The sequence below is a fragment of the Phyllostomus hastatus genome, unplaced genomic scaffold, assembly GCF_019186645.2.
Source record: "Phyllostomus hastatus isolate PE091 unplaced genomic scaffold, TTU_PhHast_1.1 phas_contig_80, whole genome shotgun sequence".
Classification (NCBI taxonomy): domain Eukaryota; kingdom Metazoa; phylum Chordata; class Mammalia; order Chiroptera; family Phyllostomidae; genus Phyllostomus; species Phyllostomus hastatus.
Window position 1 is genome coordinate 5,875,672 of NW_025333960.1, and position 16,972 is coordinate 5,892,643.

Here is a 16,972-nt window from a genome sequence, read left to right on the forward strand (position 1 = left end):
AAAAAGACTGTGAGGTGACCATTGATAAGGAAATTTGTTTTGAGAGGCTGGATGAGGGAGAAATGTTAGAGTATGGACTGGAAACTAGTTGCAGCAAGAGAGAAAATAAAATTTAAAACAAAAAGAAGAAAGAAGAAGGTAAAATGGGATAAGAGAATGTAGGGGCAAAATATATGAATTGAAATAAACTATAGTATGAAATCTAGTGACTTAATATACAAACTTGAAGGACAAGAAGTGAATGTTAAAAAACTATGCAGGAAACAACATGTCACAAATCATGAAGAAGACCATGGGAGATTTCATTTCAGTAGTATATAGTATTTACCACTGTTTTTTCTTTCTGGATCCACCTCTGGTGATGTCCGATGGTGACCCCATCTGCCATTAGGCAGCCTGTTTGAGACTACCAGTGATCTACCATCTGTGGCTGACTCAGTTGTTAGTCTAGTCACTTTGCTTCAGTAGTCAGGCTTAAGCACCATAGGGTGAGGCAATAGCCTCAGATTGGGGCTATTGTTTCCTCTTGGGCTGCTGCCACTAAGAGGGAACTGGTCCACCAGAGCAAGATAGCTTCTGTAGTATGGGAGATGAGTCAGCACCAGGATCCTGGTGGCTCTTCTCTCAGTTCTCTCCTCAAGCTTCTCTAGTCCACTCTGCCCCTAGCTTTGCCAGAGCCCAAGGTAAGTGGCTGCAAATGAGAACTCATGTGTTGGCCCTTTAAATGGCTCTTTGCCTTTCCAGCCATCTATCTCTGGTAGAGAACAACCCTGCCACTTTTCACGGCTGTATGTTTTCTGTGTACTTTTTGGGCTCTGGTGCTCTAGGCTGGGGGTCTTAGCTTAGGATTTAGACTCCACACTCAGGGGTATCCAACTGGCCACTTAAATATCCCTCCTGTGCTTCATCTGCCATCTGTGGGAGCCCAGTAAGGCTCCCCTCATTTCCACTGCACTCCCTACAGGTCACTTTGTGTTGAAGCTGATTCTTTTCTCTGTCCATGGTTATAAGGCTTCTCTCTTCCTTTTGTTTAGCTCTTTGTTCTGTGTGGTACCTCTACAATTTATTTGTAATTCCATTTTGGTCCTGGGATGAGGTTACTGTAACTTCCACTCATTCCACTGCAGTCTTCAATCCCCTGAATTGCATTTTTACATGCCAATAAAAAAACTGACAGACAGGGAAATTAAGAAAACAATCTCATTCACAATTGTTACAAAGAGAATAAAATACCTAGGAGTAAGCCTAACCAAGGATATAAAAGACCTGTACTTGGAAAAGACACTGAAGAAAAAATTGAAGAAGACATATAAGTGGAAACCCATTACTGTGTTCATGCATAGTAAGAACATCATTAAAATGTCCACACTATTGAAGGCAATCTGTATATTCAACACAATTCCTATCAAGATTCCAATGATGTATTTCACAGAACTAGATTAAATAATTCAAAAATGTATGTAGAAATACAAAACGTCCCACATAGCAACAGCAATCCTGAGAAAGAAAATCAAAGTTGGAGGAATGACATTAACTAATATCAAACTATACTGTAAAGCCATAGTAATCAAAACAGCATGGTACTGGCATAAAAACAGACATATAGATCAATGGAACATAATAGCCCAGAATGAAACCCACATCTTTACAGTCAGTTAATATTCAACAATGGAAGCAAACACATGTAGTGGGTTAAAGATAATTTATTTAATAAATGGTATTGGTAAAATTGGACAGGTACCTGCAGGAAAGTGAAACTAGACCACCTTTTTATACTGCACAGAAGACTAAATTCAAAGTGGATCAAAGACTTAAAATGTTACCCCTGAATCCATAAAAGTCCTAGAAGAAAATATAGATAGCAAAATAGCTTGTAGCAATATTTTATCCAATATATCTCCCCAGGCAAGTGAAACAAAAGGAAAAAATAAGTCCTGGCTTGGCGTAGCTCAGTGGATTGAGCTCGGGCTGGAACCAAAGTGTCACAGGTTCAATTCCCAGTCAGGGCACATGCCTGGGTTGCAGGCCATGACCCCCATAACCGCACATTGATGTTTCTCTCTCTCTCTATCTCCCTCCCTTCTCTCTCTGAAAATAAATAAATGAAATCTTAAAAAAAAGAAAAAGAAAAGAAAAAAATAAACAAATGGTACTATATCAAACTAGAAAGTCTTGGCAGAGCAAAGAAAACTGTCAACAAAAAGGAAAGACAACCTGTGAATTCAGACTTCTGGCCAGGGTTAAGCTGTAGGTAGATACACTTTGCCTCCTCATACTCATACAACCACAACAAGGACAACAACAAATTTAAAAACAGAAAATAACTATAACTAACAAAATCAAACTGTATGGAAGTCTGACAGCCAAGGAGTTGAAGAAGAAACATTCATTCATACTGGTTGGAAGAGTGGAGATAGGCAGTGGGTGCAGAGAGAATGTGTGGCATGGTGGTGGTTGGGGGACAAGGCAGTTCCCACATTGCATGCAGATAAATGGGAAGAAAAACTAGGGATTGAGACAGACTACACAGTCCAGAGTTCCAGCACAGGGAAATAAAGCCTCAAAACTTCTGGCTATAAAAACCTGTAGGGTTGCAGCAGCGGGAGAAACTCTCAGCCTCACAGGAGCGTTCCTTGGGAGTTGTAGAACATACACAAACCCATCTACCTGGTAATCAGGAACAGAAGGGCCCAATTTGCTTGTGTGTAGTGGGGGAAATGACTGAAAGCTGAGAAAGAGCTGAGCAAGTGGCATTGTTTACTCTCAGTCCCCCCACACATATACAGTGCCACAACACAACTACCTGGGTGGTTCTGCCCTAGCCAGTGCCTAAGGCTCCATCCCTTACAATGTAATAGGCATGGCGGGACAAAAAAATGTGGCCCAAATGAAAGAACAAATCGAAGCTCCAAAAATAGAACTAAGTGATGAAGAGATGGCCCACCTATCAGATTCAAAGAGTTCAAAACAGTGGTAATCAGGATGCTCACAGAAATAATTGAGTATGGTTGCAAAATGGAGGAGAAAGTGAAGGCTATACAAAGTGAAAAAGAAAATATACAGGGAACCAACAGTGAAAGGAAGAAAACCAGGGCTCAAATCAACACTTTGGAGCAGGAGGAAGAAAAAAACATTTGACCAGAACAGAATAAAGAAACAATTCAAACAAGTGAGGAGAGGCCTAGGAACCTCTGGGACACCTTTAAAGGTCCCAACATCCAAATCATAGGGGTGCCAGAAAAAGAAGAGGAAGAGCGAGACATTGAAAACTTATTTCAAAAAATAATGAAGGAAAATTTCCCAAATCTCGCAAAGGACAGAGACTTCTAGGAAGTCCAGGAAGTCCAGAGAGTCCCAAAGAAGTTGGACCCAAGGAAGCACACACCAAAGCACATCATCATTAAGTTACCTGAGATTAAAGATAAGGAGAGAATCTTAAAAACAGCAAGAGAAAAGGAGACAGTTACTTACAAGGTAGTTGCCATAAGGCTATAGGCTGATTTTTCAAAAGCAACCTTTCAGGCAAGAAGGGGCTGGAAAGAAGTATTTGAAGTCATGAAAGGCAAGGACCTACATCCAAGATTACTCTATCTAACAACGCTATCATTTAGAATGGAAGGGGACATAAGGTACTTCCCAGATAAGGTCAAGTTAAAGGAGTTCATCATCACCAAGCTCTTATTATATGAAATGTTAAATGGACTCATCTGAGAAAAAGAAGATGATCAAAAATATGAACAGTAAAATGACAACAAACTATCAACAACTGAACCTAAACAAAACAAAAACAAACTAAGCAAACAAGACCAGGAACAGAATCACAGAAAAGGAGATGGCATGGAGGGTTGTCTGCAGGGAGGGAATGGGGGAGGATGGGAAAAAGTTAGAGGGAATAAGAACCTTAAATGGTAGGTACAGAATAGACAGGGAAGTTAAGAATAGTATAGGAAATGGAGAAGCCAAAGAACTTAAATGTACATGAACTAAGGGAAGGAAATCCTGCTGGAAGAGAGGGTGCAGGGCATAGGGGAATAAAGGTGGGGAAAATGGGACAATTGTAATACAATAATCAATAATATATATTTAAAAAAATAAAAAGCCCACAGAATGGGACTTCATATTTGCCAATACATCTGATAAGGGGTTAATATCCACAATTTATAAACAACCTACAAAACTTAACACCAAAAAAACAACACAATTGAATAGTGGGCAAAGGAGCTGAATATATGTCCTCTCCAAAGAGGACATATAGATGCTCAATGGACATATGAAAAAGTGCTCAAAATCACTAATCATCAGCCTAATACAAATTAAAACTGCGAGATAGCATCTCACCTGTCAGAATGGCTACAATCAATCAATCAACAAACAACAAGTGCTGGTGAGCATGAGGATAAAGGGAAAGCTTTCTGCACAGTTGGTGGGAATGCAGATTGGTGCAGCCATTGTGAAAAGCAGTATGGAGATACCTCAAGAAATTAAACCTTTTGACCCAGTGATCCCATTTCTGGGAATATATCTGAAGGCATACAAAACACTAATTTGAAAAAGCATAAACCTCCCTATGTTCATTGCAGCATTATTATAATTGTCAGGATATGGAAGTAGCCCAGTGTCTGTGTCAGTAGATAAGTGGATAAAACAACTATGGGACATTTACGCAATGGAATACTACTTGGCATGAAAAAGAGGAAAATTTTCCTTTGTGACAGTGTGGATAGACCTGGAGAAAATTATGCTAAGATGTTTTTAACTCTGTCTTTTTATGTTATACCTGTAGTTTATACTTTGAGATAATTACCCAGTCTTAGCTTGCAGTTCATAACCGAGTACATATTATATGCTGCAATTACTTCTAGTGTTTACCTAAATTTAAGTGTCACCTGGTGGGTTAGAAAAACAGTGTTGCCTGAGCTATTAACACATGTTCCATTCAAATATTCAAATATTAGTTTCAGAAGCAAGTATAAACTTAGAGACATGTATCAGTCTTTTGGCCTCATTTGTTAATGTGTGTTGATTGTCCACTGCTGGCATAAAATGTCAGTTTTCTTAATCATCTATTGTATAAATGGCCAAATCATTCATTTAAAAATTTTCTGTAAAATGCAACTTATTTATCTTTGAAGTTATTAACTCAGATTATGTGGATCTCACACTTGTGCAGCACAAAAATAAACACTGCTGCATATTGTTGGGAACAGGTGGGTGTCAGAAGCAGATGTTAGGATTCTGTATCCCATGAGCTGCTGTGTGTAAGAGTTCACTTCTTCCAGCTAGGATTCCATTTCCAATTAGTTTAAAGGGAAACAGCTTCAGTGTTGTTACTCTCTTCTTTTCCTTTGGCAAATGTTGCTAAATGGACACAGGCACCTCTCACCCATATTTGCCCTCAGAACTTTTCTGAAGGTAGCAGTCTAGACAACCACTATCAATCCAATTAGAATTGGCGCAAGAGAGGAAAACCTTTTTGCTGTACAAGCTTTGAGTGTTCCCAGGTCACATAAAATATATATTTGAGTGTTGTTGAAAACAGTTATGCTGAAACTGAAGTAAATAATTTGCAGTGGAAAATACTTGACATTTAATATTTGTTCACTGAGATGATATAATGTATAGTTAATTAAGGTTGCTGAATAGAAAGAAAAATAACACTAATAATTAAGAAAACTTATTTTTAAAACTCATTTTAGAATAGGATGAGTTATAACTTGGTTACTGTAGTGCACAGAATAGGTTGGGAGGGTTTGGGGATTGGCAGGGATGTTGGTGAAATGTAACTTCATGAAGGGACAGAAATCAGGGTCATTAGTTCTATAAATCAGTCAGCCTTTCCCAAGAAGTCCAGTTGCAGACCCTGCTCATTTGATGAGCAGAGCTTGAAAGAGCAGACAATACCTATAGATAACAACCAGTAAGTGGTCTGTGCTGGTGATGCCTGGTGGTTGGTTTTAGTAACTGATATTAGGTCCAAGGTTAGACTCTCTAGTCCCTCAGAAGAAAGTGACTGGCACTAACAAACCAAGGCTTCCTTGCTTACTTTCTTTCCTTTTTTATGTTGTCACACCCTGGCCTGCTCACACACATTTGCTTACACACTAGTGCACATACCCTTTGTGCTCACTCACTTGCATGGTGGTGTCCACATACGTGCATCATTTGTTTTAAAAGCACTCCAAGTCTCCTGATAGTAAATATGCCACAGTCTGTCCTAGCTATTGTTAATAGAATGAGAATGATTTGTGTAACATCGATGTAACCTGGCAGCAAAGGAGAGTGGACTGGAATGCACATATGTGAACAAAGATGACTTCACTGTACTACTGGTCAATGGGGGTGGTAGACACTGTTAAGTGAGCATGTGTACTCTGTGGCTGTCACATTCAAAATGACTGCATAGAATAATGAATCTGCATCAAATTTTGTGTTAAGCTTGAACAGTGCTCTGTGGAAACTATTTGGATGATTCAGAAGGCCACAGCTATGTGCAACTGGTGGTTAGCAGCTTCATCATGACAATGCACCTGCTCATACATCATATCTCATGCAGAGTTTTTTTGGTGAAACATCAAATCACCCAGGTAATTCAGCCCCCTTACAGCCCATATTTAGCACCCTGTGACTTCTGGCTTTTCCCAAAACTAAAATCACCTTTGAAAAGGATGAGATTTCAAACCATTGATGAGATTTAGGAAAACATGATGGGGCAGCTGATGGCGACTGGGAGAAACTGTTTAAGGTCCCAAGGTGCCTATTTTGAAGGGGACTGAGGTGTCATTATCCTAAGTATGATGTTTCTTATATCTTCTTCAATAACTGTCTCTAGTTTTCATGTTACATGATTGACTATCGTCTGGACAGACCTCGTATACTCACTAGTTACAGATAAGGGATTGAGTTATAGGATCTAGAATACAAAGTACAGAGTCAGTCTCAAAAATAAAGCAGAAACCCACATTTAGAATGGGGATAAATTTGATAGTTATGGCAAAGGTGACTTGAGGCTGAAAGTCCTAGAGGCAGGTAGAGGCCAGATGATCTCAAGGAAGGAGAGTCAGTTTTGGAGGAGGGCCTGGATTCCCCTTAAAATCTCTGTTGTAGACATATTTTCTGTGAATGAAAAGATGAAGGAATATTTTTTCCTGACTGACTTGGAAACCTACTTGAAATAGGCCTGTGTGATCCATCCCTGTTACCCATCTACCAGATGCTTTCAGGGCCTTACCACATGCTGCTCCCTGGTTCTGGAACAGGTTCTTCCCTGAGCCCTGCAGTTAGTTGCTACCCAGCTTTAAGGTCTTTATTTAAATGTCATCTCAAGGAGTCTTGCCTGACTACCCTAAATTGGGTCATTTCTGTCATTTTTCTCCCCCTTTTCTATACTTTATTTATAGCATTTATTACTAGCTATAATTGTTATATGTGATTGTTTTTTTAGTCTGTGTTCACTAAAATTTAAACCCAATGGGGCAAGGACCATGTCTAGCTTGTTCACTACTCTATCATCAGTGCTTATACCAATAGTGGTTAGGTGTTCGGCAAATATTTATTGAACAAATGAGGGGGTGTAAAGAAGCTGGCAGAAGAGCAGGGTATATTTATTGCTATCTCTCAGTTTAGTGTGAAAAAGAACATGCTTTTACATGGTTAGATGGACCTAAACATTGTCCAGAGTTATGTCACATAGGAAAAATATGGAGAATAATTCTGATAGCTATTTATTTATCCTAAAACTTACAGAGATTCTTTCTCTTTTTAAAAAATATTATTTGTTTAGATTTTATTTATTTACTTTGAGAAGGGAAGGGAGGGGGAATCAGAAGGAGACAAACATCAATGTGTGGTTGCCTCTCGCACTCCCCCAACTGGGGACCTGGCCCGAAATCCAGGCATGTGTCCTGACTGGGAATCGAACCAGCAACCCTTTGGTTCACAGGCTGGCACTCACTCCACTGAGCTACACCAGCCAGGGTTAAAAAAATATTTTAGTTAAATTATTGGGGTGACATTGGTTAGTAGGATCTTACAGGTTTCAAGTGTACATTACTCTGATACAAGATCTATATATTGTGCCTTGGCTGGTGTGGCTCCATTGGTTGGGTGTTGTCCTATAAACCTAAAGGTTAGTTACTGATTAAATTTCCAGTCAGGGCATGTGCCTGGGTTGTGGGTTTGGTACCCAGTCAAGGTGCATACAAGAGGCAACCAATTGATGTTTCTCTCTCAAAGCAGTGCTTCTCTCCCTCTCTTTCTTCCTCCCTTCCCTTCTCTCCAGAATCAGTAAAAGAAAAAAAAGAATTTAAAAAGAACATTCACACCTGAAGGACTAGACAAAGAACATGTATGAATGACCCACAGACATGGACACCATGTGGGAGTGGGGGATGATATGGGCAGAGGAGGGCAAAGAGGGAAAAATTGAGACAACTGTAATAGAATAACAATAAAATGATTTTTAAAAAAGATCTGTATATTGCACTGTGTGCCCACTACCCAGTCAGACCATCTTACATCACCATATATTTGGTCCCCTCCATTCCCCCCACCACCTACTTCCCTCTGGTAACCACCATACTACTGTCTTTGTCCACGAGTTTCAGTTTTATATACCACATATGAGTGACATCATATGCTTCTTAGCTTTTTCTGACTTCATTTAGCTAATATTCTCCATATCTATCCATGTTATTGCAAATGGCAGTATTTAATCTTTTCTTATGGCTGAGTAGTATTCCACTGAATATATGTACCACATCTTCTTTATCTAATCCTCTATGATAGAGCACTTTGGTTGTCTCCATGTTTTGGCCATCATGAAAAATGCTGCAATGAACATGGGATGCATATATCTTTGGGAATACATGTTTTCAAGTAGATACCCAGGAGAGGGATTGCAGGGTCATGTGGTAACTCTATTCTTGATTTTTTGAGGTAATGTTTTTATAGTGGCTCTACTAGTCTACATTCCCTCCATCAGTGAATGAGGCTTCCTTTTCTACACAACCTCTCCAACGCTTGTTATTACCTGTCTTGTTGATAGTAGCCATTCTAACAGGTGGGAAGTGGTTATCTCATTGTAGTTTTGATTAGCATTTCCCTGATAGCAGGTGAAGTTGAACATCCTTTCATATATCTGGCCATTTGTATGTCGTCTTGGGAGAAATGTCTGTTCAGGTTCTCTGCCCATTTTTTTAATTGGAGTGTTTGTTTGGTGTTGAGTTTTATGAGTTCTTTGTACATTTTAGATATTAACCTTTCATTGGAGTTGTTGTTTGCAAATGTCATCTCCCATTCCGTTGGTTTCTTTTGCTGTGCAGAAGTTTTTGAATTTGATATAGTCCCATTCATTTATTTTTGCCTTTACTTCCCTTGCCTTTGGGGTCAAATTCATAAAAAGATTTTTTGTCTTTTTGGTGGGCATAGTTTGACTTTTGCTTATTCAGCTAATATGAATCATACTGATAATGTAATTGTGATAATTCAACCATATGCTAAATAAAGTTTCTACTCCAAAGATTGCTAGCTACCTTAATTTAAAAGTATTCATCTACATGAACATCTGTGAAATTTTTCTGAAACTGCCTTAATTTCTCTGAAATAGTTGTGTGGTGTATTAGAATTTGTGATTCCACTGAGGTGAGGCCATTTCAGAGAGTGTGCAATGTAAGGTCTAACCCTGAACAACCTAGGCTATGAGTGGCCCTACTGGGGTGTGTTCACTGAATAGCCTTCCTGTTAATTTGTTGAGCAAGCCTGCTGAATGAAATTACCTGATCATCAGCATTTGAGATTTAAAATGTCCACTGAAAATGACAGTGTTGTCTTAGTTGATGAGTTCTTATTACAGACATTTTATACCAGGACTAGTTTATTTCTCAAAACTACTCTGTAGCAATTGATAGGAAAACATTGTTGTTGTTTTTTTCTGTTTCCTGGGAACTTGTCTAGCAAATATTAAGAGCATATCATATATTTCAGAATGAGTTAAAAAGGGTCTAAAACACACCTTGATTATTACACATTTAAATGCTCATTCCTTTTGAGAAACACTGAAGTTTTGTCTTGCTGTGCAAATGATCCCTCTACCTAGAGTATATAAGTACTTTGGTAATGTTGAAATATTTTAAAACTCAATATTTAAAATAATTTAAGGTGTTTCTTTTTATTGTACATCATCACATAGTTGATCTAGCCTTCTAATTCAACTCAACCTAATAAAAATCAATAAAATCAATACAGTTGTTATTTTGTTGAAAGAACTAATTCACTGCATTTAATAATTTGAAATCTTGATTAGGCCTATCATCAGTTTAGGTTGCTGGATTTGTAGAAAGTGAGGCCACAGGATTCTAGAGTTTAGAGGAATTTTTCAGGTCTGGTTCTATAAAGACAGTAGCCAGCTTGTGAAGACAGACTAAAAAATTGTCAAAGGAAAATTGCTTGGTGCTCTACTGGCAGTTGCTAACTGTTAAATAATGAACATGTTTTCCCATTTTCCTGTGTTATAAATGGTAGGTGTCTGGGACAGCACCCCTGCAATCCTGTACTCTAACCCCACTGACCCCTGCAAGTGGAAATGCAGAAGCAGGAATAACCACAATTATAACAACACATAATTGAATTTAGGAGCCTTGGAGTCTACTGTTTACTCTGTCGTTTTGTACAATTCATTTGACTCCTCAGGCTCAGATTACTCCTCTATGATATGATTGGATTGGGCAAGATTATTTCCACAATTTCTTTAATCTCTGCTGTCATATAATTTGGGTTTTCTGATTCCTGGGTCAGAGATTGGGCAGGGATTTGGGTGGCATAGTGTAGGTGGTCAAGCACTTCATACATAACCACCTTTCCATATTTGCATGACTTAGTCACCAGTTCAAACTGAGTAACTAAAAGTTACAGTATGTTCTCACAAAAATTTTTGGTCCTCTAATAGGGGAGTATTTTCAGTTTTATAATAGAAGTCATTGAAAAAATCTTAATAGGACTCATGCCCTTTTGATATCACTCCATCATTCTTTGAGCACTTTATTACTTTCTGGTGCAAAAAAAAATGTTCCATCTTATGTTATAATGTCTTTGTCCCAGTCTTGGAGCCAGTCATTTTCCTAAGCAGTCCTGGTTTTTTTGATGGGGGATGGGCTAGGTATGCCCGTTCATAATGGGGTGGTGTTGCTTCTCCCACTTTTGGATGGCAGTGATAGGAAATACTTTTTTTTATAAGTTGTATGATACCTCTAGTTCTAGTTCACTGCTGCAGGGCTTTCCCTCTCCTTCCTACGTTAAGTTCATATATTCCTTCTCCACTGATGATTCCCCAAAATATCTTTGTATTTACTTATCTGCTCAACGCTACAATAAAGACACAATGGTTTTCTGAATTTTCCACCAAATGCTACTACCAGCAACAAAACTACTACATAAAATTGTAGATTTCTTTGTAATTCTGTTTTCTTTTTTTAAAAAAAAGATTTCATTTGTTTACTTTTAGAGAGAGGGGAAGGGGGCAGAGAGAGAGAGAAACATCAGTGTGTGGTTGCCTCTCACATGCCCCCTACTGGGGACCTGGCCCATAACGCAGGCATGTGCCCTCACTGGGAATCTAACAGGCAGGCGTCATTTTGATTCACAGGCCGGAGCTCAGTCCACTGAGCCACACCAGCCACGGCTGTGATTCTCTTTTCTTTAAGAATATATTATACTGAAGATGTACAGCCATGTACTCTCAATGAGGTTACTCTCTGTTGTAAATTGTCTTGTTACCATATTTTTCTCTTTCTTCTTTCTCTTGTTCACAGTAGATGCTTAGTAAATGTTTCTTGAGATGTAGTCTGTGCCCTTCTTTGAGCTATTTCTGTCCACTGTACTTTCCTAAGTTAAAGTTATTACCATTTTAGTAGAAGTCAAGTATTAATTTACCAAAAGTACTGTTTTCAGCAAATAGTCATAAATAAAAAGATAATATATGATATATAACTTTAAAACATAATTTTATATAATGATAAATATATAGTTATATATTTATTAAAACCCTAGTACATAAATCCATATATAAACTCATTTTATCTATATGTTCATGTAATCTTTAATTATTTATGCTCATATATCATTTTAATTTTATAGAACCTAAGGTTCCTTTTTTTCTGGTCTCGATTTCAGCCCGTATTTTATATAGCATCATTAGCTCATCAGAAATTGTGGGTTTCAACTTTATTTTTCATTCTATAAATTAGAAGGCATAGTTTATGAATTTTTTGATGGTATCATCATAGACTTTAGGTATTTAAATTCTAGTTAACCATTTAAAGACTGATAGAACCACTATGGACTAGGATTAGTAGTAGGGTAGGTCGGGAAGAGGGTGATAGTAGGCTGGGGAGGGGAAGGAAGGAAAGAGGGAGGCAAGTTGGTGGTGAAAAAGAGATGGGGCTAAATGTATATTTGAACTTAAGACAGTGAAATTTGAGAAGTGTAAACTGGGGAAATTAAAATATTTGTTTAGTACCCAGTATAAATGTGTTAGCTAGCCTTTTGTTAAAACTATTTAAAACATGACTCTAAAACTATTTTAAAAATGACTCTCCTTTAAAATAAAATAGCTGTTTTCTTATTTTTAAAAATATGTCTTAGTCACCAAATTGACAGAAATATGTAATTGTATATGTTCCTTCATATTGTGTCTCAGTGATGAATAGAAAACATTAATGTTGCTGAATATTGTTCATACTACTTATTCTTTAGGTGATCTTCTGTTGAAAGAATTACTAGATTAATTATATGGTTTTATCTAATCATATATTAAAGAAAACAAGAATTGTATATTAAAGAAAATATGTGTTTGAAACATGTTGGCTTTCACTGAGATGATTACTGTAACTTTAACCTGGAAATATATTTGGGGAAATGTCCAAGACTCTTAAAAATTTTTAAAGACATTTCAAAGTGTTTTAAAAGGTACCTTTTAAAAGTATTTTAAGATATTTTAAAAAGAAAACAAGACTTAAAAGTATTTTTGTTGTACTTTCATGAATTCGTATATATATAAATCAAATATGTGTGTTTTATATCTTATTACAATTAAGCATATTCTTCTCATTCTTTTCTTTATTATTTTCATATAGGCCTATGTAAACTTAAATATCAAAGCAGGACCTTCTAGAATATTTGGTCACTCTAGCACCTTTTATTTGCATACTTTTATAAATATAATAAAGCCATGGTTAAAGTACCTCAATTTTTTTTATCAATGATTAAAAGTCAAAATCCTTTTAAAGTATTTTTTTGTATTTTTATTACAGGTAAATCAGGATATTCTTCACATTGTACAGAAACAGAGGTAAGAGAAATGCTCAAATATTTCTTAGTAAAGGAGTTTTGCATTACTGTATAGACTAACTTTGAGTACTGAACTATGTCACTATGGAATTTGTGTTGAAAGCAGGTATATAACTTTTATATTTGTGAAAAAAATCTGTTATCTTGTCCATGTTTTTAAAATGTCAGTGTGAGTTATAAAGATTAACTTAATCATAGTTTAAATTTTTTCTTGAGTTATTTGTGAAATTGAGTTAGCTAAGATTAAGAGCACTTAATTTGAAATAGTTTAAGTTTACATTTCTTCATAATCCAATCTAGTATGTCATAATACAGAAATCATTTAAATATGTTGGACTTCTATGGAGCTACATTGGTGTAAGAAAAAATAGGAACTTGGAAAGTGTTTCTGTAAGATTAATAATGAATTAATTGCTTTGTTATTTGTATAACTAGGATTATTAGTTTTTAATAATTGAAACAATGTAATTTAAAATTCTCATCATGAAATATAATGAATTTCCACATGATTCCAGGTGTTCCTTGCAGGAATTTCAAGGATAGCATCAAAATATGAGGGCAGGACCCATGAATTATGTATGTGTGGTATTTTATTCAGGAGCTGTTACATCATTCTTACAATCAGGAGACTTAGATCTTCTGTTAACAGCATTGCCTAATTAAGGATTTAAGAAGTTATTTTTCTAATTTTATAATACATCTACATGTTGATGCAGGTGTTAGTGAATTTTAACTTTAAAATGCAAGGTCTCTAATGGATTATACTGTATAATAAAGAAGCAAAAATAATTTACTATTTTTTGTATTCAAAAGTTATACAATTCATTTTTATATTTTCTGTTCAACTTTGAAATTAGAGATAATTTTTTGCAAATTAGCTCTAAAAATAGGCAAGAACTTAATATTTGTATGTTGCAAATATATGCAATATGATATAAAGAAGTGGGATTTGATTTGACTCAAAAGATATATGTTCTGTCTATGGTTTCTGCTGTGCTTCTTTTTAGCTATGTAATTTTGAGCAAGTAATTTTTTTTCCTAAGAACTTTTGCTTTCTTATCTATAAAACATTAAAGATAGTACCTGTTAACCTCATGGGTTGTGAATTTTAAAGGGATAATATATGTGAAAATGTTTTTAAACCCTAAAGACACTATTATATTTATCGAGATGATGCAAGAATAGCCAGTACTCATCTGCATTTACGTAACGAAATGTGAGGGGTTTACATAAAAGGCATAGTCCTAAGTCTTATTATTCTGTCTTATTATGGCAATACAAGCCATAAAATCGACATGGTTAACATCTTCCTTAGTACTTGCTTTGTATTTATCTCCTAGTCCTTATCCTTTGATCCATAACTTACTCCACTCACCAAAAGAATTGGCATCTAAATAGAGTTCTCTTCCAGATTTATTTTGTATAACTATTTAAAGAGGGAAAAATCACAAGAAAAGAAACATTTCAATCTGATATTTAGTTTAAAAATAGTGGTTGGGTAGGTGGGCTGGGTTGGGAGTAAAAGGGAGAAAACTGTACTTGAACAATGATTAAAATAAAAAAATAATTTTGGGGTATTTTCTAGGGGTAAATAGTGGTGGTTACCTCTGGTGAAGAGATTGGGATTGTGAATGATGATTTGTCTATATTGTTTGGATGTTTTAAAAAATGAGAATGTCTTTGTATATACTTTTGTAATTAAGATAATAAAAAGGAGGGGCAGTAGAGACAGTGAAAACTTTTTCAAGAAGTTTGGTGACTTGAGAGAAGGAGAAGAGAGCTTAAGTAGGAAGTTTTATATTGTTTCTTCTTTTTTGGTGATGGTGGTGGTGTTTGCGGTAAGGAAACCAAGAGAGAGTAAGACTGGAGTCCAAATTAGTGGATATTTGCTGAAACCAGACCTAGGATTGTATCTAGAAGATGGCTTGACTAGAGCAGTGGTTCTCCAAGGGCTGTGGGAGGGCAGGAGTGGTTTCTGACACCCTTTCAAGGTCAACTATTTTCAAAGTAATATCAAGACATTATTTGCCCTTTTATTTTCATTGTCTCAGAGCGTGTAATGTTTTCACAGGCTACATGACTGCATGACTATGACTAATACCAGACTGCAGAAGCAGATATGAGATCCAGCCAGCTTTATTAATCATGACCTTCAAGAGTTTTGCAAAAATGTAAAACAGTATCCCCCTTCTCACCATTTTTGAAAACCAAGTTTTTCCATAAAAATGTTAACTGATTTAACATGTTTGATATTATTTTTAAATAATTTAATTTAAATGAAAATGTATCAGTTTTAATTTCTAATGTAGTAAGTATTGATAGGTTATAGCTTACATAAATAGAAGTTCCTTGGACTCCTCAGTAATTTTTTAGAATGTAAAGGGGTCCTAACAACTAAAATGTTTTGAGAGTGGTTGGGGTAGGGCAGAGACAACAGAGGTGCTTCTTCCTGAGAAACAGAATTGAGGGTTGAGTCCTGAGGTAGACATTGGGAAGTTGAGGGAATCTTTGATGTAAGGATTTAAGCCAACCTTTTTTTTGTCTATGAGAAGACAGGGTTAATTTTGAGAGTGAGGTTATCCTGGTTCATAAAAGTGATTGCTAGAGCCTCTTTTTGCCCATAATTTTTTTTCTGTTGAGAAAAGAAATTTCTAGTTCTTCTTGTAAGTTAAAAGTCTCATCCAGCTCTTGCTGGCATAAAGTCCAGACCAAGAGAATGGCTGCTAACAAGTTGTGTAGATGAGTAGACGTGAGAAGGATCCTCCATGAGGTGGAACAGCATATTGCTAGTACCACGTGTAATACAGGATCAGCCCAGCCTTTCACATAGGAAAGGGTATTCTAGGGAAGAAGCAAGGGAGGGGGGAAGTGTTTGTGCCTGGGCAAAGCTTCATGCACCACACTTTTGTTCATTAATTATGCTATTACAGTTGTCTCATTTTTTGTTCCCTTTATTCCCCTCCACCCTGCCCCCCCACATACAAATATTTTCCCCTACCCACTTAGTTGATGTCCATGGGTTGTACATATAAATTCCTTGGCTTCTGCATTTCCTATATTATTTTTAATCTCTGCTGGCTATTTTGTACCTACCATTTATGCTTCTTATTCCCTGTTTGTTTCCCCATTCTCCACCCACCCCCTCCCCACTGATAACTCTCCATGTGATTTCCATTTCTGTGACTCTGTTCCTGTTCTTATTGTTTGCTTAGCTTACTTTTCTTTTTTTAGATTCAATTGTTGATAGTTGTGAGTTTGTTGTCATTTTACTGTTTGTATTTTTGATCTTCTTTTTCTTAGATAAATCCCTTTAACATTTTATATAATAACAGCTTGGTGATGATGCACTCCTTTAACTTGACCTTATCTGGGAAGCACTTTATGTGCCCTTCCATTCTAAATGAAGGCTTTGCTGGATAGAGTCATCTTGGATGTAGGTCCTAGCCTTTCATGACTTCTTCATACTTCTTTCCAGCCCCTTCTTGCCTGCAACTTTTTTTGTTTTTGTTTTTTCTTTTTGAGAAATCAGATGATGGTCCTATGAGAAGTCCTTTGTAATTGTCTCTTGTTCTCTTGCTGCTTTTAAGATTCTCTCCTTGTTTTTAATCTTGGGCAACTGAATGATGATGTG

The 16,972-nt window shown here is 36.6% G+C and overlaps 1 protein-coding gene across 4 annotated transcripts in view; it reads left to right on the forward strand.

Annotated features, from left to right (window-relative positions):
• SPIRE1 (spire type actin nucleation factor 1) overlaps positions 1 to 16,972 on the forward strand; it is a 303,603-nt gene that overhangs the window by 24,185 nt on the left and 262,446 nt on the right. For all 4 annotated transcript variants that reach the window (XR_006786997.1, XM_045849961.1, XM_045849959.1 and 1 more), the window contains exon 2: positions 13,305 to 13,342. Coding sequence is in view for 3 of the 4 variants with exons in the window: in XM_045849961.1 (XP_045705917.1) it covers positions 13,305 to 13,342 (38 nt within the window). In the remaining variant the exon portion in view is untranslated. The remainder of the gene's footprint in view (positions 1 to 13,304; positions 13,343 to 16,972) is intronic.